The following is a 27,946-nucleotide window of genomic DNA, read 5'->3' as shown; positions in this document are numbered from 1 at the left end:
GTGGTTAAATTGTTATGTTCATAAATCATTCTTTAACACATCTGTGGCTGATTCTCAAAAGAAATGTAGGTTGTAGTTATTAATCCACTATTCAACTTCTCTTTGATGAAATGTCGGTCAATTTTAATGTGTTTTGTCCTGTCATGTTGAACATGATTATTTGCAATATTAATGACTGTTTTATCATCACAAAATAACTTCATACGATCTTTAGTCTTCACATTGTTTTGAGAGTTATTTAGAGGAAACAATGTTAGAAATAGGAAATCTATATATGGAGGGAGATGATCGTTTGTTCCTTCTCAAAGCAAGAGGTACCTCATTCGAGTTTGAATTCATGAACGCATTATACAATATTTAAAACAATAATTTTTATCTTATAAATTAGTTGTGTAAGATCAATTCGTTCTAACTCTTTGTACAAAAAAAAAAAATTAGTTCTAACTCAAAAATTCTATGAAGTTGAGTTAGACAATCTATAAAAATAAAAGTAGTACTCCTTTTAGTCCTAAATAAGTAAATATAAGAAACAAAATACTTTTTAGGTTCATTGAAAAAATGATTTATCTAATCAATATTATATAGACCAAGGCTCTGTTTGATAAAATTAAGGTATAAGCTAGTTGATAACTGAAAAGCTAGCTGATAGCTGAAAATGTGGTAGAATGAAATTAAAGTGTTTGGTAAATTTAGTTTTTGTAATCATAAAATAACATAAAAGTACACGGTTATTATATGAGTGAATAGTTATTTTTGTGAAGGAGTAGTTTTTTTATTAAAAAAATAAAAAAAATAAAAATAACAAGGTTAAAATTGGAATAAAAGGTGAAAAGCTATAAGCTATAAGCTCAAAAACTACTTGAAATATCATCTGGAAAAAAAGCTATAAACTAGTTAAAAAAAAGCTTGTTACCAAATATCTCTAATTTTATGTAACAAGCTTATAAGCTACTATAATAAGCTATAAGCTAACTTATTTGTGTTACCAAACACGCTTCAAATACATTCATTTTTCAATGAATTTAAAAAATGTTTTATTTCTTATATTTATGACCGATGAAGTAATAACAATACTTTCTAAAGTGTTCTTATAAAATTTTGTCTATAATAAATTCATTTGAAAACTTTTTATGCAAGAATGGAATTAAAAATAAAATATAGGATGACAAAACCCGTATGTAACGGTAGGTTGCAACAAAGACCAAAGAAAAAGGACTATAATATAAATTGAAATATATATATATAAGAAAACATAAGAAGGTTCCATGAATCAAGGGTCGAGATCATGTGACTAGACCCATAAGACAAGGAAATAACCCAAACTTTGAGGTTCTTTTTTTTTTCTTTTCTTTTTGTGTCTTTCTTTCTTTCTTTCTTTCTTTTACTCTCTCTTTCTATCTACCTGAATTATCCAAATCACATTTTCTATTTCTTTCTACACTAAACACCTTTGTGTTATTATCAAGTCAAAATCAAGAATAATTTACCAACATATCTTTCTGTGCACAATTTTCATGGTGGATTTCTGAAGCTTCTAATTTGTTAATTTGTTTTGTTTGAGTTTGACAAAATCTACAAACCGAAAGTGCAATGATAGGTTTAAGAGAAAAAGAAAGGACAAGAGAAAAAAGACTTTCTTTGGCTAAAGCTTCAATTTTGTTGTTGTGGGTCATGTTTGTTTTTGCTCTTTTTATAACCTTGTTTTTCTCCATCAACAAGGAAACCAACGACAACAAAAACCATTCAATTCGGTTCCTCAAACAACAACAACAACAACGTAGTACTTTCAACAAAGCATTGCTGTTTCATGCAGCATCTTCAAGAAAAAGAACAAGAACAAGAACTACTACTACTACAACTACTCATCATCATGTTCAAGGTGGTAATGGTAATCTTCCAAGAAAAAGTAGTACAGTTTATGATGATGACAAAAGATTAATTCACACAGGTCCAAATCCTCTTCACAACTAGGAAGCTATGTATGGTAGGGGGATTTTAATTTTGTATGTTAGCTAGTTTTAATTAATTATTGCATTAATATCATCTATGTTTGTTGTAGTATGTTACATTTTAATTTTGCTTTTGGATCTGAGAAGAATGAGAGCATAGCTTTAGCCTTTTCAGTGGGGTTGTGAGTATGTAGTAGTAAATGGAAAGGAAATTAATTAGGTGTGGTCTGTGGTGGAAAAATATGAAGAGGCTAGTGTTAATGCTCTCCTTTCTTTTGCAGTATTAATCAATGAATTTCTTTCTCTGTACTATCTTTTCTTTCTGTTCAAAAAAAGATCAAATAAAATCAGAGTTTGTGATCAATTATACTTGGTCATTCCTTGTTTCTTTAGTGATTATTTTTTATGAATTAAAATATAATCAGTCAATTATTGTATTTTAAAGATAATAATATTATAAGAAAAAACACAATTCCATTGTTTATAAGTTTTAGTAACATTTTGTCATAGAACAATTCAATATTGACTATTTTTTCGCCCAACATAATTATTCATCTACCAACATAATATTGTGTCACAGGCTCGTTAGATAATTAGATTCTTAAACCATTTAGTTCAATTCAGTGTTGAATCTCTAGTTAGTATCTATGTCTTGAATGAATTTCACTATTTCGATTACTTTGAGGAATTAGTCTTTGTAGTTGTGTACGAATGATATCTTGTTTTAACAAAAAGTTTATTTTTTTTTGAATGGGCAAAAATTATATATAAATTAAAAATAAAATAGATAATTTATTTATTATTCATCTACTACTCATCGCCTTCTTCTTCTGGTACTGAATCTTTGTGTGGTCTATGAGAAGCAATTACAAAGCTAACAAAAAAGTACAAAAGTACGCTAATTTTACAGTGATATATACAGATACATATACAGCTTTCTGTTCAACACTGCAACACCAATGATTCAGTGACTGAGTATGAAATTTTGTGCTGAATTTCTAACATTCATAGTAAGGAATGAATGCATAAGTCAAGTGCAAATTAGAGGTTAGATATAGAATTATAAAATACTATGGAAAATGCTAAACAGTGCCCCCGGGGCACTAGTTAAGGATACAAATATAGAAATTTTATCTCGTAAATTGTGCATTCAATGTTTTAATGATATGAAAAGTTATTATCTTTCATCATTAACTTTATCATTTGTTTCCTTTTTTAGTATGCTTAACTAGTGCCCCAGGGGCACTGTTTAGCATGACCCAAATACTATTACTAGTATTTGAGTAAAAAAATAGATTTGGTGATCACATTTAATTAACTTTGGAGAAAATAAGAATGGAGTTGCCTTCTTTGACGTTAATATATTTTTTTAATATGATATTTTTAAGAAAATGATTCTATTAATTAATGTGTTGATGCACATGCATAGCTCAGTATGTAATATATGATGATTAAGAAATACGGTAGATCACTGACATTGCATTTACCACTCTCACCGTCGACAAATGCCCTCCTGTATCCACAAGTTTAAACAATATAATTGCTTTGTGCTAGTTAAAATTCTTTTTAAAAAATAACTTTCTGCTCTATTAAACTCTTCAAGGTCACTTGTTTGAATTCCTTTGTGCTAGTTAAAATTCTTTTTTTTCAGACAAATAAAAACATTATATATTTTGCTTTTACAAAAAAAAAACAAAAGACAAATAAAAACATTATAAAATGTACAAATATTAATGTATTATTCATGATTTTAAGTCACTCGGTATATATATATATATATACAAATATTAATGTAAATATTAATTTAGAGTATATTATTGATGATTATAAGTAACTCGGTACACATATTAATTCAAGTATTAGTGTAAATGTTAGTTCATAATTGAATTTATAATATTAGATAAAATTAATTGTTGGACTAGCATATATAAATATGAAATGACATAAAAAAATATGTTTAATTAATATTTAATTTTTTAAGTCCCATATTTTCACATTTGTTGCAATTTTAGTCCTATCTCAATATTTTTGCCGTAAAATTAACGAATTTTAATGCCAAAAAAATGTGAATTTTGGTCTCAAATTTGATATTTCATCTTTAGATTCAATGTTGGAGACAATAAATCACATTTATAGCCAAAAATCACAATTTTTAGAGTAAAAATATAGATTGTTGGTACCAAAATTGTAACATATGAAAATAGAGGAGCAAAAATTCAATTTAAAAATAGATTGACTATTTTTCGGCCCACCCACAATATTTTTTCTGGTTCCGCCACTGATAATCACATGTGTAGCCGCAATGTAACCATATCAAGGAACACATCAAACGGTTTTAACATGTTTGTTTAAGTATTCTCACAAAAAAAAAAAAACAAAATAAGAAAAAATTTACAACCCCAAATCCCAAAATACTTCAACAATAATAACAATTATTGATTTTTTTCAGCTCCTCTTAGCAAACTTGACAATGAGAGCAAAGAGAGACTAAGGAGCAAAAATGATTGAGAGATGTTGGAGTGTATAACATATTCAGTTAAAGCTTTGATGTAGATGTGATTGAGATATGAGAGTGAGAATATAGTATATTGTGTAACAGTTGTAGGGTAAACTAAATGACCCAACATTTCTTTTGTTGCAGTTTAAGAGTTCAATAATTTTTAAACTTAGAATTTTGGACTTATAATTTTTTTTAAATATTGAGCTCGTTAAACTTTGACAGATATATTTTCTAACAATATTCTTTTTTTAACTATATTTTTTTTTTGTTGGTGCCCAGAAAATATGGCCTATGCAATAGTATACTCTAATTAAAAATAAAAAATAATTTGAGATAAACATTCTCAAAATAATTTATATTTAAAATTATTTCTATTGAATACACTAAATATATTTAAAATTAGCTTCGGAAAATATAACAAAATTGTGGTTAAATACACAAATAATAGTACTAGTAATTTCATGGCCATATATATTCAAATTTTTTAGAAGAATCATATTCAAATTTGATCAGCATAGAACATGCAGCATAATTTACTACTACCTCCTGGTCCACGGGCAGTGTGAATATTTTAAGGTAAAATAAAAACATGTTCTACCGTGGTGTGTATGTATTGGGTAAAAGTGTAAAACAAAACATTATAATTGGATGGGAAATAGGACTTTGTTTGATTGATTATTCCTAGAACTCCTCAACTGTTTTTTTGACTTAAATGCACCATTATTTTTTCTCTAACAGGATTCCTGTTTCTATGCTTCAACACGCTTTCTCAAGGTTTAAGTTTGTAGGACACTGCAATTCATAACCAAATGAATATGCCAATGAGTATTTTTATTTGGCACAATATTATAAAATTTTGTATGAATGTGGGCCTGCTGTATTTCATAAATACATTACTGGCCCTCATTTTCACTTGATCAATGAGCCTACAAACATCCTTGTTGTGTATTTGGGAAATCACTTTCTTCCATGCCTAATTTATCATAGAGACATAATTAAACTCCATAAACTTAGTTTTTGTTTATGGATTATTCATGCTAAATTGTTAAAGGATAACACTAAACTCGGACACTATTTAAGCATATTAATAAAGAAATTTTTCCTTGAAATTTTTGCATTCAATACTTTAAACTTGTAAAAAGTTGTCTTCCCAACATTAATTTTTTCTTTGATTTCCTTTTTTGGTATGCTTTAGAAGTGTCTAGGGACACTGTTTAGCACCATGTTATCAAGGTTTTCAGAGTTGGAAATAGGTCAGGTTGGACTACAGAGACCTATGACCAAGTCTACATAGGCTCCACTCAGGCCAAACTATTTCTTTAAATAGAGTAGACTAATGCTTTTTGATAACCCTATTTAGCTCAAAATGTCAAGTTGCAAGCCATTATAAAGGTCATTTAGGCCACATAGGTCAATCTATTTAAGTAAATATGAATAATATTTTTTCTATTATTATTATTATTATTATTATTATTATATATATATATATATATATATATATATATATATATATATATATATATATATATATATATATATATATATAGGAGGGATCCGTTGACTCAATGAGTAAGTCTCTATTGACTTACTCCGCTTAATAATTCGATATCGGCATTATATTTCTTCAATCCAACCGTTGAATTCAAAAATCTCATTGAGTATATCAACTCCACAAATTTTTATATGCGTATGAAGCTATTTTATACTAATACTTATGCTTATGATATAAGATTAGTCTAGCTAAAGTGTCATAAGCAAATATGAGTCAAATATTATAGGGGGTAAAATCGATAAAATTGTAAAATAGGAGGATTAAAATTCCGTATTTTAAAATAGGAGAATAAAATTTTGATTCAATCAAAATAGGGGGGATAAAACTGCATTTAAGTCAATAATATCTAAATAAAATGAATATGCAAATGAGAGATTTTTATAGGGGGTTGTAGTAATACTAGTAATATAAACCATGGATACTTCCTTGGAATGAGTTCTGTCATTTCATAAATATATTTCTGACCAATTAATTTTAAACATTCTGTTCAAGAATAAGATGCTTTCAATTTTCTTTCCTCTTATCTTTACAGAGGGAATAGAGCTATAGAGTTTCCCCATGAAATGAATGTCTGGTTGGACCTTGAAGTCATTATAGAACACCTACATAAATGTGAGTTAAAGAGGCAATGATACTAGTGCAACTACCCATCTCTCTCTCTCTTTCTCCAACTTAGGACTACTACTAGTTTATTGCTTCCAACACCCTATTCTTTGCTGCATGTCTTGCTACTTGTTGTCTAATTACTATATTCACCCCCCCAATTTTTTTAAAATTTCAAGTCCTAATTAAGAGAGCATTTTAATCCTTAATGTTGAAGCCCCATGACTAAAATAAATTGGTCCCACAATAGATATGATGTTAGTTGGAAAGATAATTTCATAAATAATATCAACTGCCTAAAATAAAGTCTCTATAAATGTGATTCAATATAGGTCACATTCATACAACTTTGCAATGATAGTAGTTTCATCTTTCTTCATGATTAGTTTAGTTTCAAATTAATACAGTATACTCCTAAAAACATGCCATGTAAATTAATTTTTCACTTAACAAATCTGAATATCATACTTCCACGGAATGTTCTAATTTTTCAACATATTGATTACGAGACTGTATGGGTTTTAAAGTATGATTATTAATACATAGTCAAAGAGGCAAGATGAGGAAACATAGGAAAACCATACTAGTACAGTTATGCACTAAGAAACAAAATAAGTTAAATTTAAAATTATGATGAAAACTGTAAAGTGCATAGTCCGTGAAATATTAAAAATGACCTTTATTTTTCAAGTTAGAAATGGCCCCGCAGTTGGACTTAAATCCTTTACTATATGACAAATTTTAAAACGACTATGATTCACCTTGAACAAATATTTGAAAATATTCAACAATTCAGTTTATTGTCTTTTAGGTTAATTATCCTCTTTATTTTTACAATTGATATAATGATTTAAAAGTTAAATAAAATTTTAGTTTCTATAAGTCACAACTTTTGGTCTATATTTTTAAGTCAATAAATTTTGTATTTACACTTTTTTAATGAATTTTGTATTTACACTTATAATATTATAATAATCTCACTCACAAAATATTAGAATATTTTAACATAAATTAAATTCAATATGATTTTTTAAGCACAAAAAACTTAAAATAGTTAATTCATTTATTGTTAAAAAAGAAGAAGTAAACTTTGCAAAAGAGGTTTAATTTCAATACATAGTATGGGTTTAGTGGAATCATTAGAAACACATTTGGTTACTATCTTATATGTAGGGTTCTCAACTTTCATTCAACGGCTTCTGACTTTTTGTATGTTGAATTGTATGCTATCTACAAGGGTCTTTTGTTGGACAAAGACATGAGAATCGACGAGCTTGTCTACTACTCAGATTTTTTACACTGTATCAACCTCATCAAATGTCTTCATATTAGGTGTCATATTCATGCAGTATTGGTCCAAGACATAAATGAGTTGATTTCTTAGAACAATGTTTCTCTTTGCCACTTTTAGAGAAGATAATCAATGCGTGAACTTCTTCGCCAAGCTTTGAGCCTCCTCAGATGTCGATTTCTCAAGTTATGCCTCTCCTTCAGGAGGCGTTCGTGAACTGCTTAGGAACGATGCAATAGAAACCTTGTTCCTTAGAGATTAATCTTATATTTTTGTCTTTTGTTCTTTTTCCTTTGTCTTCTTTAACTTTGTTAAAAAAAAAATTGACATTGGGAAAAATTCAAATTTTCAAATGATATATATATATATATATATATATATATATATATATATATATATATATATATATATATATATATATATATATATAAAAAAGTTGATTAAACAACATGTATCAAAAGTTGGGACAAAAAATATTTTAAGGACTAAAAGTTGCTGAAATTTTTTATATGGATTAAAAACAAAATTTAAAATATTTATAGAGACGAAAAACTTATTTAACTCATAATTTAGTTGATACTAATTTAATTAAAACAACAAAAAAATAAATATATAACTCGTATAAATCAACATCAATTAAGTCATCATCTTAACTATAAAATCGATGAAGATATAGGGTTTTATTTTTTAAGAATGTCAATATGTGATATATACCTTAAAACTCACCTACTATTTTATGCATAAGTTGTAATGTGAATCTAGTCGTACGTTGGATATAATTATAGGAAGATTTTGGGCACTTTTTAAAAGTTTCATTTAAAGAAATTATTTATTTAAAAAATTAAATATTTTAATTTTCAATGCATTTATAAAAATTTCATAAAAATGTACTATTTAAAATACTTAAAAAGTGTTCAGAGACACTGTTATATATAAAAATTGAATTCATATAGATCCCAAGTGGTGCTCCTATGGAAAAAAGTACTACTCAATAATATTTGTTAATAGGTGTTAGTGAGTATGACGTACCGTTATGAATTTATTACCTCAATTGTCCTATTGGTAACAAGAACCAGCCAAAGGTTATTTGATGCCCAAGTATTTTCAAAGAGTAGATTTTCTTGAGGCATCAATTGGTAATTAAGTTTTCATAGAAGTATCTTCTATTTCTCAAAGGAAATAAAACACTCGATCAATAAAAAAATACATATGTACAAGAGAAAAAATTATTGGACACATTTTTAAGATTATTCTTTTAAAAAAAAAATCTTATTAGTCTTTTTGAGTTAAATAATTCTTTTTAATTTGAACATTTACAACATCAAAAATCGTTCGATCAAGAGTAGATAATTTAAATTTAAAATCGTTATTATTTTAAAATAAAAATTAAAGAGTAAATCAGTTTTTTTTTTTTTTATAAATCGTTTGATCAAGATTATAAATATTCAAAATGCGTGAGATAAGAGATTCAATTTCAAATTTTCTAACTCTCTGTGGCATGTTGGAAATGGAGCAAAGAGTTTATTACATGACACATAATTTTGGTATTACATGACAAAATTGGACCCCCAACTAAAATGGTTTTTATATATGGAACCCATGCCAAGGTACAATTCAGAATGCAACTATTTCAATTCTTGGTAAATTGACTAGGACACTATAGCTAAATAAGCAATGGGAATAAAAGCAGCTCCTATTTTTTGTTTTTGGATAAAGATAAATTATACAGCAAATACCCCTGACATATTTCTGTCTAAAATCTTACTATTATTTCTTGAAGTTCATAAAATTCTGTGTACAATCTTACTACTATTATTTCATTAAGTTCATAAAATTAGAGAACAAAAATCCCATTCAGGACCTCAAATTTTATTAGGAGAAATAATTAACAAAAATGACAGGATTAAAAAGATTTCTCCTTTGGTTATTGGCATCTGGTTTGGTTTTTTGTAGACTTTGAAGTTTTATGTTTTTTTTATTTTTTCTAGAAAAAAACCTTCACTCTGTGCTTTGCTTGATGAGGGTGTGTGACTGTCCAGAATTAATAACCGCTGTCTCCGGAACATATTCAAAAATAGAGGGCATTGGGAACAAAGCTCAGCAGCGGTCATGTACTCATTTTAGTATAAACCTTGGTACTATCACTAACCAAGTTTTTTTTTAAATCAAATATATCATCTGCGCGCAATTACAGAGACTAATCACCTTGAGATGACTGAGATTCATTTAAGGGGTTGACGACCAATAATCAAATCCAGAACCAAATGGTTAAGGGATGCAAGTATTTATCACTTGTACGTGTCACACTATGTTGGTTAACCAAGTTTATTTGGTTATTGCATGGATCATTATATCAAATAAAGAGTAATCAGTCAATTTAGTCCCTAAACTATCACTCTCTCACCAACTTGGTCCCTAAACTATTAAAACCAACTAAAAAGTCCCTAAACTATATTCACATCCTTCAATTTAGTCCCTAAACTATTAAAACCAACTAAAAGGTCCCTAAACTATATTCACATCCTTCAATTTAGTCCCTCGGTTAACTTTTCCGTTAAGAGACTGTTAGTAGTCCATAAACTATAAAAAATACTTCAATTTAGTCCCTAAACTATCTTTAAAAACAACAAAATAGTAACAACACTGCTAAATCATTACTGCTAAATCAAATTCATTTTTAACATAATTCATTACTGCTAAATCATCCTTTGTCTCGTTCACTACCTAGTAACAACTAACAACACAAATTCGTTCACTACCTAGTAACAACACAAATTCATTACTACTAAACCAAATGAAACATTACTGCTAAATCAACAAAAACCAAAAAACAAACTTAACCATAATTTAAACCATAAACCATAATCTTCATTACATAAATCAACTAAACCATAATCCATCAAATTCATTACATAAGTCAACAAATCCATTATCCATCAAAAGAACTAACTAAATCACAATCCATAGTTAACTAAAGAACAATATTAATCATAAACCATAATTTCATTACTAGAAAACTAGCATGCATCATTACAAAAAACCAAATATTATAAGCAACAATCAAACAAAAGCACTAAGTAGAAGGTCCTTCATTGCGTGATCCTCGGCTTAATCCTAGAGTTGGCATGAAAAACGTACCTTAAAACAACGACGACAACCGGAATTGGAGCGTATAGATGGCGCTAGGGTTTTCAGATTGAGATGATTTGAGAGAGTTGATCGAGAAGAGAGATATAAGCGTAAAAGTAGCTTTTGGATTTTAGGGTTTTAAAGAACAATTAAAGAAAAATATAACGGAGGACTAAATTGATGGATGGAAAATAATTTAGGGACTAAATCGAAGGATGTGAATATAGTTTAGGGACCTTTTAGTTGGTTTTAATAGTTTAGGGACTAAGTTGGTGAGAGAGTGATAGTTTAGGGACTAAATTGACCGATTACTCTCAAATAAATGAATCTTAAATTACTCAAACAAGCCATATGTATCTTAGATTTGGAGCGTGTTATAAAAATAAAATAAAAAACTAAAAATTGGAGTGTAATCTACAAGTAAATAAGCAAATTCGTTCTTGAATTTGAACTCGTCAATTAGTTTTGTCCCTCAATGGTGGTAAAGAGGTTTGGAAAGCTCGACTTATGGATAAACTTTGTGATCGTTATGACTAATCAATTTTTTATATTTTTTTTTTATGTAATTTGGTTAGATTCCAACATTTGTGAATGACATATCATCTTATTATATATAGAATGATGTTTTGATAGAATTCAAACGTCTTTATCGTATATTAGTTTATCATTAATTTCATGGAAGATGGTTATCTAACTTGTTTTTAGATTTTTCACAAATCTGGTATGTTCGGTTATGAGCTGTTTTTGACAGTTTTGTTATGGTATAACCACTACTTAAGTAGCGAACCAAACTTACAGGAAGTAGCAGATGAATCTGTCGTAGTATTTCTCAAAATAACATGGAGGAAGAATGCAAAATATGTCAAATTTAATTAAATTTCATTACAATAGATTGCGATATATTTGTTATACAAAAAAGTTACAATGAAATTAATAAAAAATAAACTAAAAAAAAATCTATACGCTAACGACATCTTCTTAGTTCAGGATGTCACTTCAGTTTCGTACATCTGAACCCATCGCCGTTTTACAATTGCAGAAGGACCGACTACAACTTTGGGCGCAATGTTTTCTAATAAGTAGACGCACCATGGACATCTCTCTCTAAGAAGATAAGGTTACTAACCACTTTCTCCAGCAAATGGCAAGGATATTTTGGCTAGTCATAACGTTCCAAATTTAGCCACAAAAGTCCCTCGTTGATGAGCATAACAATCCCAATCTTCCTCTTTAAAGAACACCGAAGGAATCATTATGTCCAACGAACGACGGACTATGCGGGCGTTTACACATAAAATGACAAAATTAAACAAAATAAACGAACTAAAATGGGAAGAAGAAGAAGAGTGCCTATTTATAGAAATTTTGCTGGCTCATGATTGGCCAGTGCTATGTCATGGCCGTGCAAGTGGTCAATTAAAATTGGTCATTTTGTAGACCTTTGACTAAGGCAAGAGACTTGATGATACACACTCGCAAGTGCACGAGTATATCATTGTAATAAAAAGAGTATCAAATTCACACTGACTAAAAAAAGATAGGGTAGAACTTTTACTTATACAAATTATAAAGATTAGAAAAATATATAAAATAAAAGATGAGAGAATATTTGAAGATTTGTTTGAGTTTTATGAAGATTGATTAAGCAAACAATAACAACAAAAGATATAATTATAATAAAAATCACCCCAGGGTCATGAATTTCATCACAAGCACCAATTTTCAACCCCTTTCATACTTTTGTCATGTGAAAATCTTTTTAAAACAAGTTATAAATAATGTGGCATCACTTACAACTCTCCCTCTCACAACATGTATTTAATGGTTTACACACTACGCTGGTCATAGCCATAATGGGTCGAGACATCGACTTCTCCGATCTGGTTCTTCGATGTTGTCCTAAAATAAACAATAAAACACAACTAAAATCTATGATATAACTTGTTAGTAATCACAATCAACAAAGACAAGAGAAATAGATCAATATGTTATGTTATAGACTACTCTTCATAACCTTAAGGTGGAGGTGAACTACTCATACCTAGACATCATGAGCAGCACACAATACTAATATATGAACTAAGAACTATAAACAAGAACAAAAACAAGATATATGTGAAAAGAACTTTATTGATATGACTTTTACAAAGGAATGAGGCATTACACATATATTTCGTGGCTAACCAATGGATTAAGGGTTACAAAACCATAAGTGGCAATAAGGAGGGAAATAAAAGGCCAAAAGATGAGTTTTGCTATCAGTTGATGATGGCACGGTTGTGCCATGCTTCAGGGTGCGTCCATATAGCTTCTGCAAGGCTTGGCATGGGCGTATGGATATTGACACGGCCGTGTGAGGCTTCAAAATGTTGAAAACTTGACTTTTCATCTTTTCTTCCCTTAAGTGACGGATTTATGGCCTTAAACCCACGAAAATAACCATTGTCTTTTTATTTTCATTTGCCCTTCATTAAGGAATGTCTATCAATTGCCTCATAAAAGATCCTTAGTCCATAAGTCATCAAAGTATGCATTATTTGTGCACTTTTCCTCTTATTCATGCATTTGGACCTACAAAACATAAAACATATAAAATATAGTAAGAAAACTCATGTAACTTGACTAATAAGAAAACTTTAGTTAGATAAACTACTAGCTAGTAAACAATATGCATATTTTAGGGCTATCACCCAACCACCGACTGGTCGGCTAGTAGCGGACAATGTCCGCAAAACAGGTAGCGGACGGCGATTTCAAAATTTCTCATTTTTATAATATTCGCTACTTAAATAGCGGAAGAATAATATTGCAAACGAGCAGGACGCGCAAGAAGCAAATGGGGAGCCAAAAGTAATTCTCTTTATTCCATTCCGAAAACACTAAATGGAAAAGGCCCAATCCAAGGAATTACTTTTTGCACCCCCTGAATCCTTACGCGCCCTCCAAAAGTAATTTAAATTTTATTTTTTATTTGCTTTGTCAAGTATCATTTGTTAGGATTGTTTATGAGAAAAAAATACAAATAAAATTAAAATGAAGTATTAAGATGGTCATCAGAAGCCCAACTTGACTAGCCCTGCCTGCCAACATTTGTTTAGGTTGGGCCAAAAGGCCAAAAATTAATGTGAGTTTCTTTTTGCCGCCCTACGCGTTTTTATTTTTATCCTTCTACTACTTAAGTAGAAAACGTTATAAAAATGAGCAATTTTTAAAAAATGTCGTCCGCTACTTAATTAAGTAGCGGACGTTATAAAAAAAATCTGGTAGGGTGTTTTTGAGGTGTATTCGCTATCTAAATAGCAGACAAAGATATTTTTGTAAATTCATAGGATGCGCAAGAAAATGAATAGGGTGGGAAACAAAAGCTGTCCACTTTATTTCGTTTTGTCACCTCGAATTTGCATGGATGCCTATATATTATCGATGAAATCTATCTCCAAGATTTCATATTCAGTCTAACTTGATGGAAAGATTTTTTCGATGTTTCTATATTGAATTTAATTATCTTTACACAATTGACTTTATAAAATCATAATTGTTCTCAACCCACATGGATCGGCCCGATGGTGAAGGTTTCGGTCTTCAAAAAGAATTATTATTCTCACATATAAATTTATGTTCATTTTACATCTCATCCAATATGTCACTTTTAACACACACCATTTTAAGTCATGATTAGACGCCTACAATGTTACATGAATCATTTGATACAAGTGACATGATAACAGGTAGTTCATGCTCTAATATCATCTTAGATTTTTGTATTAATTTGTCTAACTCATTTATACAAAACGTCTTATAAGATGATAATTATTTTCCTCGCTTGATGTTAAAGTTATATCCATCCGATTAATGTGAAGCTCTTAACAAATACAAACCGTGTATTGGATAATTAGTGAATCAAGTATACTTCTTTTAAGGTTTGTGTTTTCTATCGACAAATCCACTTACATAAAAGTTGACTTGGTACTGGTAGACAAAAACTATATCATCATTAAAAGTCTATAAAAGTTGACTTGCTTTTTTTTTTTTTTACTTTCAATGTAGGCCATTGCCCCCTAACATTATGAGTGTCAACTCTCTAATGTCTTTTGTCCATCTGACTAACTAAATTTGAACTAATTTGTTTAAAGAAAATGCTAAACAATGGTTAATGAAGTAAAAAAATAGTAATATATTCTTGAAATTAGTACATTCAATATCTTAAAATATTAAAAAAAAAAAAATCTACTTAAAATTTCTACTTTTATTTCTATTTTAGTTTTCTTAATTATTGTTCGGGGTACCGTTTAACATCACCCTGTGTTTAAATTAATTCTTATCGATTCATGTTGTTTGAGTTAAATTATTCTTTTAGCTCTGATTTTGTTGCTCTATTTTGGTTTGTTGTGTATGCTTTTCTCTATTCTGTCGTTGCTGCTAGTGTTGTGTATCTTTTTTTCTCCTAATTCGTGGAAAAAGATTTCTGCACAGTACACTTCAATTAACGTACACTCATTAGAAAAATGTTATTCGAACGTCAATTTTTTTTTAAAATTACGATAATTTATGTATTCGTGTAATTTTTTTAAATTTTGTTTGCATGTTTCGGAAACTGTGCAGAGAGGTAGAATACATGTGTCATATTTGTGTTCGTATAACCGCTCTTCCGATTAATATCGGCTATCCCATCATAAATTAATAACAGGGATGATTTTAACCCAAAAAATACAATTTTTAATTTAAACCCATATCATCTTAAATTGACTGTCATTGAAAATAGTATGAAACTGCTTACATTCATTACCATAGCAAATATTAGTCCTCACATCCAACCCTTCAGCATGCAAAAGGTTAGAAAATAAAATGGCATACCTTTTTGTGAGGGGCTCAAATTTTATGCAATCGATTTTTTTGTGCAGTCGTGCCATTTATAGTCGTCCGATCAAGATTAGATGGTCATAATTTAAAAATTGTATTTATCGACTGCATTTATTTAAACCGTCTGATCGTGCATGATCAGACGACTATAAAACAACTGCATAGAAAAGTCGACTGCACCTAATCCATTTCCTTTTGTGAGCCATCATCATATTACTTCCTCCATAGTTTATGGCTATTTTGCAGTAACAAGTGTCTTATATGCCGAGATCATGGCTATTTTGCATGGACTCCAGTTGTGTTGGAGTAACGATTACAAGTGTATAGTTTGCTACTCTGACTCGTTCCAAGCGGTTTTGTTGATCAAAGATGGAGTTTCACATTTTCATACTTTTGCAAACGAGATTCATAACATTCTTCATTTTCTTCGTACATTCGTAGAGACGATAAAACGGTATGGTGTGAGCACCGAGAGTTCTAGTAGAAGAGTGCAGGTAGGCTTAAGATATAAGATAAGTGAGGGAGAAGATTATATCTCTCCGAGATATTTCAAATGTGAGAAGTTAGAGTAGGTAAGAGAATAGTAATCATAATCTTGAGTGAATCATAGAGATGGGAGATTGTCTATTTCTCCATACTTTTAATACAACACACAATCTCCACCGAACTATATCTAGTTCCCTTTGTAAATTTGGGGAGTAGTTTTTATTATGGAGTAACCTCTTTTTGCTGTTTGTTTTCTTTTTCTTTCTCTCTTGTAACCAAAAAAATATATTACTTCCTCCGTCTTTTTTTATAAGCACATATGTTGATATTTTTCACGCATATTAAAAAGGTTGATAGATTGTAAAAAAAAAAGTTGATAGTGTAGTTAATGTGTATATTTTGTATTAATAATTACTAAATTGTCTGTTGTAAAAAGATGTATTTATAGTTGGCTTTTTATATTGCAATGTAAGTAGTAGTATTAAATAAGGTTATGTTTGGAAACAATCATGGCCGGTCTCGATAATTCAGAGGCTTGTGTCGAAAAATAAAAATGGATTACTAATAAAATAAAATAAAATAAAAAAGAACAAAATTTACAATGAATAACGACTATCTATTTAATTTATAAATAATATCAATAACATAAATAATAGTCGATCATCTTTATAACAAAACTAAAATAGTTATTCATTATTTAATTTGGGTCTTATTATCTTCTTTTAGATTAAGCCTACACATATATTTATCTTTTAGTTTTTTGTGATTGTTTAAATTGGATTATATCTTTTGGTAAAAAAAAAAAACAAAAATTGAACTATAAGGGTGTGTTTGTTTCGAGGATTAAAATTATAATCCTAGGATTATTATTTCTTGGAACATTATTGCTGGGAGTATTATTCCTATCAATGTGTTTGGTAAATAAATAAAGTTCCTTGGAACATTTTTAAAATAAATTCAATTAAGATTTTAAAATATTAAAATAAAAAAATAAATGAGTTAAAAACAATGGGAGAGTGGGGAGTTATGGGTGGTTACCTCTTATTCCCATGGGAATATAAGATTCCCACCATTTAACATGAGAATGAAAAGTGGGAAAGTCATGTGTAATTTATATTCCAAGGAATAAAAAATTCCTAGGCATAATTTTTTAAAACTTGAAACAAACATAGGAATTAAAGATTCCCAAAGTCACATTCCTGGGAATAAATTTATAATCCATGAAACAAACACCCCCTAACTATACCTAAGATACAAACTAATTCGAGGAGAATTTCTTTTGTCACCCTACCTATATATTCTCTTGCGCGCCTGACGAATTTACGAAAATACCCCTGCCAAATACTTAGGTAGCAGATACCCCCCAAAGACACCATACCATTTTTTATAACGTTTGTTACTTATGTAGCGGACGACATTTACAAAATTTCTCAATTTTATAACGTCCGCTACTTAAGGAGCGAAATGATAAAAATGAAAACGTATAGGGCATGCGAAAAGTTGATAGGACAACAAAAAATATTCCAACTTAATTTGAGGCCCTAATTTTTAGAGCCCCAAGGGCACAACCCTATTTACCTGCCTCATGGCCGGCAGTGGAAACAATACATGAATTTGTCTCGAAACTTACAAATGAGCTTATATTTGAAGACAATTTTTTTTCTTTTCAAAAGAGTGTTTGTAATTAGGGACGGGAGTAGCGCTACTATTAACCTTCAAATATGAGGTCATGTTGTTTAATTGAGTCCGAAAAAAGTTATGCGATCATGTCTAAATACGCAAGTTATTCCATTCTACAAATGTGAGGTCATATGTCACGTTACAATAAAGTAGTACTTTTTAAATGATTTGAAGCGTTAGCCCGACACATGAGGCTACTCATTATTTTGTACGTGTAAATATAATTGAATCAATGAACAAAATAATGTAATATTATTTATTTTGTAGGAGATGGTCCGGGGACAAACACCTACGATTATTCATTCAGCAGTAAATCAGCTTCCAAACATCAAACATGTACATTAGACAACAGATTGTGATACTCACTTTTACGGTGCAAATTTGTGAGTATTTATTCTACATGCATGTGAAAAATGAAGCCATGTCTTAAATATAACAAGATTTTTGGTTATACATTAAAAAAGAATGCACTAGTACTAATTTCTCAAATGTGCGCTATACGCAAACGTGTTTTCATGCACACGAGTACAAAGGAATAATCTCACTAACGTGGGAGGCCCCAAATGCTATGAAATCGTTTCATTTTAGTATGTGCAAATGGTGGACAATCATGGTGAATGGCAGAAGCAACAATGAATCATCAATGATTTAATTAGAATTAATAATAGATTAAACACCATATCTGCCTTCAAAATCTTGCGTGTAATTTATATAATCTCCATTCTTATTTATTTTCAGCTTTTTTTTAAGAAGGGAGGGCTTTCACCCAAAAAAAATAGAATTACACGGAAATCATTCTAGGAACAACAAGCCCTTATACATCAGCTAGTAATAAATCTCTAACCTGCGCATAGTGACGGGGCCAGAAAATAGGGATGGCAATGGGTAGGATATGGGTAGGGTACTATAGTACCCATCCCCATACCTGCGGATTGAAAAAATACCCGTACCCATCCCCATACCCGCGCGGGTAACAACTTTTGTCTCCGTCCCCATACCCTATGGGTACCTAGGTACCCATACCCGTACCCGTTACCCGCATTTTTACTAAAAATAAATTGATCAATTATAAAATATCATATAATTTTGATAGAATTAAAAAAATTTCAAAGATTTTAATTAATATTGACTAATGAAAATTATAAACAAAATTATTACTAACCTTATGTTAAAGTTCATATTTATGTTAAATATTCACATTATTTTTATATTATGTTATAAATAAACATTTTTATTAAAAATATGTAATAGTTTAGTAGAGTTTTATTGTTTTAAATTGATTTACATATATTATAATATAATAATATAAATAAAATAAATAAATATATATTATGCGGGTATGGGGCGGGGTGGGTACTAAGGTACCCGTACCCGCACCCATACCCGTTCATTTTTGCGGGTAATTACCCATACCCGTGCCCGTACCCAAAATGCGGGTTTTTACCCTACCCGTTGTGGGTAATTTTTGCGGGTACCCTCTGGGTATGGGTCAAATTGTCATCCCTACCAGAAAATTTCTAGAGTGGGGGCACTATATAAGTGTGTGTATGTATATAATATACTTTCAAGCTTATTTTTTCATAGATGATCCAATTTTATACTTTCACGTTTATTTCTTTAGGGTAAGGCATAGTCCCCCCTTGTAATTATCTTTTTTCTTTTTTAATAATAATATGAGTTACAGGTGGAGGACGGAGAATGATAGGGAAGCTCTATCACTACCTTGATACCTGAATGCCCTTAATTTATCAAAAAAAAAAAATTGTTAAAGTATAAAGATCTAATTGATAATAAGTGTTTAAATATAAGGATCAATTTGACAAGATTTTTTTTTTTTTGAAATATTAATAATCTTAAGAATTTATTTGAAACTGTCCTACAAAATCATAGCGAAATGGAAATTTCGACCCTTCTAATAATATAAATACTAACTAAGCTACACTTTTGAGATAAAATATACTACATATATATAAAAAACAATCTCAAAATATTGTGCAGGCAGAAGCCCCCACAAGCTCCTATATGCCTCCGTCCCTGACTGCAGAGGACATATGGTATTTGAACCGGTACGAACATGATCTTGAACCGGTACAATATTTCTAAGAGTCACTTGAACCAGTGCATACAGTTTTCGAACCGGTGCATCTGCAAACAGAAAGAATCTTGAACCAGTACATAACTGTTTTGAATGTGTATAAGATTTCCATAAACTATGTTGAACCAGTACGATGTTGGAACCAAATTGATTTGTGAACAATTAACTCTTGGGTTTTGATGATAATAAATTATAAGTACAAATTGGTATTGCTAATATATGTTCAAGTGTGCAGGATTATTTATCAAAGAGCATATAAAGAGCTGAAAGCCAAATATGAAGAGAAGTTGTGTTTCTGAAGGCCAGAACCTAAAGATCATATGTTGAAGACATCAGAACCTGTAGTGGTCAACCTCTGAAGAGTTGACTTCTGAGGTCTCAGAAGCCAGAGACAAACTTGAAGTAACACGTCAACATCAGAAGCTAGTGTACTGTCACTTTCAGAGTCATAACTGAACAAAGACCTTTTTGGACATTGGGAAAGAACGGATACTTTTATATTTTGCAATGGATTTCAAATGCTTTAGCAACGACAAACATTATCCATTTGTGGCAAACTCTTAACGTCCATAAAAAAGCTTTTCTCAAGACTCAAAACTTCTTCAACGTCTCTCATATCAACATCTATATAAATAGTTGAAGACTTGAAGAAAATACAAGACTCGAAGCTTCTTCAACGTCTCTCATATTTTCGAAAAAAAATTATATTTTAGTCCCTACAAAAATTTCTACTAATAATTTTGTATCTGAATTCTGCGCAGTCAGCAACTTAATGTCCGTACGATTAAAAGTGAACAATTCATGCATATTTAATAATGAAAATTTACTATTAAACAAAAATTAAAATTAAGTCTTTAATAGAAACCGTCCGATATTTTAATTGGACGGTCATGATAACATGACTGCAGCCGACTGCACAAAATAGTGTATAATTGAACTTAATTCAAATCGAATAATTTTGTAGGGAGTTTTGAGCTAGCACATGATGTATTAAAAGTCAAAAATTGTATTAGCTCAAAACTGTTCAATATTTTTAGGGAAAGAACATCATTTGGATGAATAAGAAAAAATTAGCCAAAATTAATGATTTTTTCTTTGGCCGTGCATATTGGGACACTAAGATTAGTTTTTTTTTACACTAAGACTAGTTTTGTTCACCATTAAGGGGAATCTTTGTAAAAGAACCACGTCTTTGAACTTTGATTAGAGCACAATATGGTTGGAGTTTTTTTTTATTTTGAATGGCCAATATGGTTGGAGTTGTTTAGTGTTTATCAATTTTTAGACAATTCTTTTTTCCGATTTTAGATGATAAAGTTGTCATGTCCTACTGTGTAGTGTCATGTACAGTGTCAACTGTCAGATACAAGACAAAATAAGCAATTGCACATTTGCCAAAAGAAAAATCGTTATTTTTGAAGAAAGGAACAATTGCACTATTAATCTATTATTACTCTCTTCGTATTAAAATATAACTTGTTTTGAAGAAAAAATTTGTATTAAATGATAAGGCATTTTATAACATCAATTAAATATTTAATGTTATTTTTTCTATTATACTATTAACTATTCATTACTCTATTTTTTCAATTCTTCAATTTATCTTTCTCATACCATTAATGAAGAACAATTTTATAAACTAATTCATAATTGATCTTTTTCATATAACATTAATTATATTTTTTTAATTTGTATAATATGGTCAAAATGACTTTATTTTAATACGGAAGGAGTTTTTTTTTTGGTTAAGTACGTAGTCTAGCTGGTGGCTAGAAATTTCACCTTAAAAGTGAATAAGTGAAATGTTCGGGATTCGAACCCTGACTCCTACACATATTGTGCAATGTCCCTATCAATTTAGCTAAACTCGCGAGGATTACGGATGGAGTATTTGATTAAAGCTTTCAATGACTTATAACTTAGTACAAAGGTAGTATTTGAATTGCATTAAGGGTATAATACGTCTCAAAATAACGGAAAGATTTGCATACAAAGACGTTTCTAAGACTTTGGTGGCCTATAGGCGAATCTACAGTTTATGTCCTAACTAATAAGTAGTATACCAAATTTGAATTCTCAAAAATCATTAAAAAAATATTATTTGATAACTAAATATACTAATACAAAACAAATCCTAAATGCATTTCTACATGTAATCATGTAAAATCACTAATAATTGTGTTTACATTAATATGTTCCATAAGATAAAAATATGAATGACCCATATGAATTGCAAACTTGTAGAGAAAAATAGAGAAAGACAATGGGTGTTGATGCTAAAAAAAGAGAAATACAAACGTACAATGATGAGAAATTTGTATGAAGGCAGTCTATAAGAGAGAATTTAATACTTGATATGAGTAAATGATACATACACAGAGAGATATCAAGTATCATTGTACCAAAATTCTTAGTTGATATTTGATACAATTATACGTTCACCGAGAGAAAGATAAAAATAAGAATTTTGGTTTTCTTTTGTTCGGCTTAATATATAGTCCTCTAAAACAATTGGGGATTAAATTTTAAACGACGGACGGTCGCCTTTCTTCGTCTTGCATAACGGATTTCCCTGATGTGTTTGTAAGTTTAATATTACTCTCGAGAAAGACAGAGTGTAAAGGGTAGCATGAAACATATGGGGAAGAAGCAAACTTTAATAACACGACATATCATTTTCATCATCATGCTGTGACTGTTGTCCTTTTAAACAAACAACTTAATTCTCACATCTCTCACAATTTTACACTTTCCACTTTCCATCTCTCTCTTTCATGATTTTTAATACAAATGTTATGTTTAGTTCCATATTTGGAGGTATAAATGATTAAAACTTATTTTGGGTTGGCCTCCTTTTTTTAATCGACGTTATTATAAAAAAATTTAATTTTCCTCTGAACGGACAGAACGGATAACTCCAAATGATAGAAATAAGTGGTTCAAAAAGAGAGGAAATGTCAGTATTTGAAAGATTTGTATTGGCAAGATTTGTAACACTCAAATACTCAAGTCAGTATTTGAAAGAGAGGAAATGTTATGAAAATTGGGTGAAAATTGCATATCTTAGTGTTAATTGATATGTGTGTATTTATAGGTCAAACATTGCATGGAGACTGGCAATTCCACTACGCGAGTGAGACAAAAAGTAATAGGGTTATAGTACTGTCCTGATTTCTTATTGGCTACGACTATGTGATATAGAACGTTTGTCCTTCCCTTAAGTAGTTATCACATGCTTGGTAACATATATTGGAACTTTGCGCTATTGGACCTTAAGTGTCTTGGATTTTAGTCTATTTTCCTCAAACATTGATACTAACTTGACGTTAGAATTTGTAGTTTGATTTTAAACGTGATTTTTACATTAATATATTTAAACATAAATCATTTTACATTCATCTCAATATTAGTTAAACATCTAAATTTACTCAAAATGGATTTACACTTGAGACATCTCACATACAAAATTTATGATATAGTTAATTCAGTTGAATAAATGATGAATTTAGATCACATTTAAAATTATAAACATGTGGTTAATCATATAATTTATTTAACAACAAAGTTGGCCGCAAACTAAATTAACCAGTTAAACACATTTTTTAAGATAATTAATGAGGCGTCGCAGATGTAAAAAATGATTATCTGAATATCATTACAATATATTATTATGGGTAATGTTAATATGTACTCTTACGTATGAAACAAATGTAAAATTTTTTTCTTGGAACACAAATTTTTACTTTTAATCATTAAATTTCTTACATTATTAAATACATAATTTCTATATTAGAATACTTATCATATGCGAGAGGGCATACAATAACATACTCTATTACTATTATTTTGGTCAACTCTTTATGTTGCTTTTGCTGTTCCACCTAATGCTTTTACTACAACGTTCTTTTGTTTCCTATAAATACACTGTCTCTTCCTCATTCTATCTTCACTCACACTAATTAACACCCTATTTTCAAACAGAAAAAATTGCAGAGACCTTAGTTTTCCAAAGTGAAATAGTCGTATATGACAAAAGTCTTGTAGTTTGTAGTAAAGTTAATAAACTGATTCTAATCATCCTTCACATCATGTCTGGTTCATTCTGTAGCTTTCTCTCTGTTACTCCAAATTCCAACCATAATTCCCATGCACCTCCAAAACTCACTACTATCTCTTCAATTCTTCAACCTTATTGTATTTGCAACCTTTGCAACCATCTTCTCCCCTTCAATCACCATGTTGGTAAGCCAAATATATCTCATTATAGTGAGTAATCTTTTTTCTTTCAATGAAAGTAACTATAATCATATCATCTTATATAGTTCTACTAATTAGAAATTTGATCATACATATTACACGGCGATTTTAAATTGCAGTTGCAGTCACAGTGTAATCATTGATATTTCTAAAAATTACAAACAAATATAGTCGCATCATGGTGTGACTTAATTAGTCACATCATATTGTGACTACTATTGCAGCCACAATACAAGTAGTATTGTGGCTGTCATGATCTTCAAATTATATATGTTTTAATTTCAACTACAGATGCGGACTTCAATTTAAAAGTAGTAATTATTACGAACTAATTAACTAAACTATTTTCTTCATGTGTTTGGTATATGATATATATATTCTACAGCTCATGTAGCAGAGCAAGGTAGAAGCAATAATATGCAGCCACAACAAAGCTCAAGATGGAGTCCAACACCAGTTCAATTACTAGTCCTTGAAGAATTGTATAGGCAAGGAATGAAAACACCATCAGCTGAACAAATCCAACAAATAGCTTCACAGCTTCGACAATTCGGGAAGATTGAAGGGAAAAATGTGTTCTACTGGTTCCAAAATCACAAAGCGAGAGAGCGACAGAAGCGTCGTCGCAGGGAGATGGAGGAAACAACTGGTTCTTCAAATGAAGATAAAAAAGAGAAAGAGAAGTACCTTATGCAAAATTCAGAAAAGCAAGAAAATGCAGGTATATACAGCTAGTTATTATCTTTAGGGCTATTCAAGGTTCTTTTACTGATCAAAAGATTCCAATATTATCTTTCACTCATGAGTCATCACACTACAAGTTACAACAAATAAAGTAAATTTAGTTTCTCAATTTTACGAAAGAGCAATCAGGTCCCTTAAAGTAAATAATATCAGTCAATTTAGTTATTTTTTCAAAAGTAGCCCGACAATTCTAAGATTTTGATACAACGGCCTTTAAATTGTGTGTTAAATATGAAAAAATGACTAAATTGACCGCCATTATTCAATTTAAGGGACGAAATTGTTGTTTCGTAAAATTAAAAGACTAAATTGACCAACCATTACAATTTTAAAGACTAGACTAGAGTAGACCAATGAGTTAGTCAATTTTTTAATGTATATATAAATGATGTTTGAGTTGAAATATTTGTGGTGGGTTGGATATTGAGTACAGGATTGAAAGAGACAGGTAGTGGAGTTAAAGAGACAAAGAAGTGGGGAACCACTTCAAACTTCAGTGAACAAGCAGAGGTCTGTAATTACCTTGTCTTTGTTGATGGTACAATTTCAACATTTTATTCACCTTTGTTAACCAAAGATACCCAAAAGATTTTTATAATAAAAACAACAAAAGCTTTTGTATGTTGGAAAAAAAGAGGGTCTCAAAAACAGCTTTTCTTAACTGTCTGTTGGGCCTATTTTATGCTAAACTTCAGACTTTCTTGGACTTTTTGTGAATTCAATCTCAAATATGAATTCTCTCAATCACATCTCTCTCTCTCTTCACTTTCTTATTAAATTTTACAGTAATTTTTTTTAGAAAATAGGATATGTGCCGGTGTAAAAATGACATACAATAACATGTATTACGCCAAATCACCTCACTAAACTCCACTTACACCAACAGAGCGTGTCCATTAAACGTTTTTCTTAATTGTTATGTTAGTTTTTTTTCCACTTTGTCATGACCTGAACTCTGGACCTCCAACTCCTTTAATCTTAGTTCAACTCGTTCAATTAGTTGAGCTACTCATCCCACCCTAACTTTAATATTATCTGTTGTAATTATTTAGCAGGATATAGCAGAAAAGGGATCAATACAAGTTTTGAGGAAAAACATAGCTGCAGAAAGGCAAAGAAAGTGCCAAAATATTGAAATTCCTTATTACTTCACACCTTTTACTAAAACTTCTTCAGTAGCAGCAGCAAACAGAACATGTAGTAATAATAACACACCTCATCCAAATTATGAAGAACAAAATGCAGATTATCCCAGGACACTGGATCTTTTTCCAATTAAGGAGGATGAACAAGATGGAATTTGTCTCTCTGAGAGAAAATCTTTGTTCTGTGTTAATGCTTCTTCTATGGACACTCATGAAATCACATCTTCCAACCAGTTTTTTGAGTTTCTTCCTTTAAGAAATTGAAGGGGAATCAATAACCATTTCATTTTAGAATACATATCATATTATATATGTAGTTGTTATTAAGTCAATTAATTTGTTGAATGTGTCTGTAATGAATAATATAGATATAATATATATTTATGCATGTCTATTTTTAAATTTTTTAGTAAGTTACCGCAATTTTTATTTTAAAAATTTGGTATCATTGATACAAAGTTTCTAGCGCTATTTAATATAATAACTAAAATGTGGGGTGTGTGTGCTGTGTATTGGGCTTAGCCCGCATGTGTTTGGAGAAGGGATAGTAAAATCCCTAATTGTATAGTTGCAAAAGTGTGCAACACAGAGCAAGTGTGCGTGACGCCGCAGGAAACAAGTGTGCAACAGAGCACCACGTTTTCAGAGATACAGAGAGCTACCACATAGAGAAAGTGACAAAATATAGTGCGACGTGCATCCGCAATTGCGATTTGCGGCTGCAGTATTGCCGATGTAGTAGCCTCTGTAATCGCATCAAGCCGCACTTGTGGTGTGACGGTAATTCACGTGTACGGTCGCATCGTAACTGCATCAAATCATGTTGTTCAAATTTTCTCACCAAAAAATAAATTTCATGAACCTCAAATCCTAATTTGTGTCAAATCTAATATGCAAAATCTTACTTTTAACGATCTCTCAACGGTGTATTTTAAGCACATTCGAATCGTGGGTAAATAGTGTAGTAAAGTAGTGTTGTTATTTTATATAGCTAGTGAAATTTCAAAATAATTTCACGCTGCAACAGCCTCATTGCGCGTTGCATAATCGCAATTGTAACAACCGCAACCGTTACCGCGACCGCAATTTAAAACCATGGTTGTAGATTAATTAGTTACTTGTTACTTAAGTAAGTCAGTTAGGTAGTTATGTATATAGGTGAGTTAGTTGCTATGACTTCATCTATATGTATATATATGAACACATTTGTACTCTTGTAAACTGATTTTGATCATTGAGAAATTCACTTTTTTCTCTAAGTTTCAAGTTTTATTTCTACATTTCAAATTTTTCCTTATTCAGAATGGAGATTCATTTTCTTGTTATGGTATTACAGCTCTGCCGCGCATATCTCTTCTCGTCTCCATTTCTTTTGTCTCTATTGCTTCCTTCTTTTTGCTTCTATTGGCTTTCATCATGACACGGGCTCGTGCAAATGTAGTTGAGATTCCACCGGTGCCTACACTCAGTCATATCTCATAACCCGTATTACATTCATCCTAATGAAAGCACCATGGTTGCACTCGTTGCTTGCACCACCTCTTGACGGTAAGAACTATCATGCTTGGTCCTATTCCATGTTGAAAGCCATTATCATGATAAAGAACTTTGTGTAATAGCCCAGATGCTTTTTCTATGTATTTAGTAAGAACTAA

At 30.4% G+C, this 27,946-nt stretch overlaps 2 protein-coding genes across 2 annotated transcripts; both read left to right on the top strand.

Moving 5' to 3' along the window:
• Positions 1-1,248: 1,248 nt before the first annotated feature.
• On the top strand, positions 1,249-2,258 carry LOC123907301. Its single transcript, XM_045957501.1, has one exon. The coding sequence runs from the start codon at positions 1,591-1,593 to the stop codon at positions 1,969-1,971; it is 381 nt and encodes a 126-aa protein (XP_045813457.1). The 5' UTR covers positions 1,249-1,590; the 3' UTR covers positions 1,972-2,258.
• Positions 2,259-24,815: 22,557 nt separating this feature from the next.
• Positions 24,816-26,555, top strand: LOC123904689 (WUSCHEL-related homeobox 1). The gene is made up of 3 exons (XM_045954320.1): positions 24,816-25,123; positions 25,580-25,656; positions 26,202-26,555. Exons 1-3 carry the CDS (start codon positions 24,820-24,822, stop codon positions 26,553-26,555), a joined length of 735 nt encoding a protein of 244 aa, XP_045810276.1. The 5' UTR covers positions 24,816-24,819.
• The last annotated feature ends 1,391 nt before the right edge of the window (positions 26,556-27,946 follow it).

Source organism: Trifolium pratense, linkage group LG2 (assembly GCF_020283565.1).
Source record: "Trifolium pratense cultivar HEN17-A07 linkage group LG2, ARS_RC_1.1, whole genome shotgun sequence".
Taxonomy (NCBI): Eukaryota; Viridiplantae; Streptophyta; class Magnoliopsida; order Fabales; family Fabaceae; genus Trifolium; species Trifolium pratense.
The sequence above is the reverse complement of the archived record's forward strand: the minus strand, read 5'-3'. Positions and strand labels throughout refer to the sequence as shown.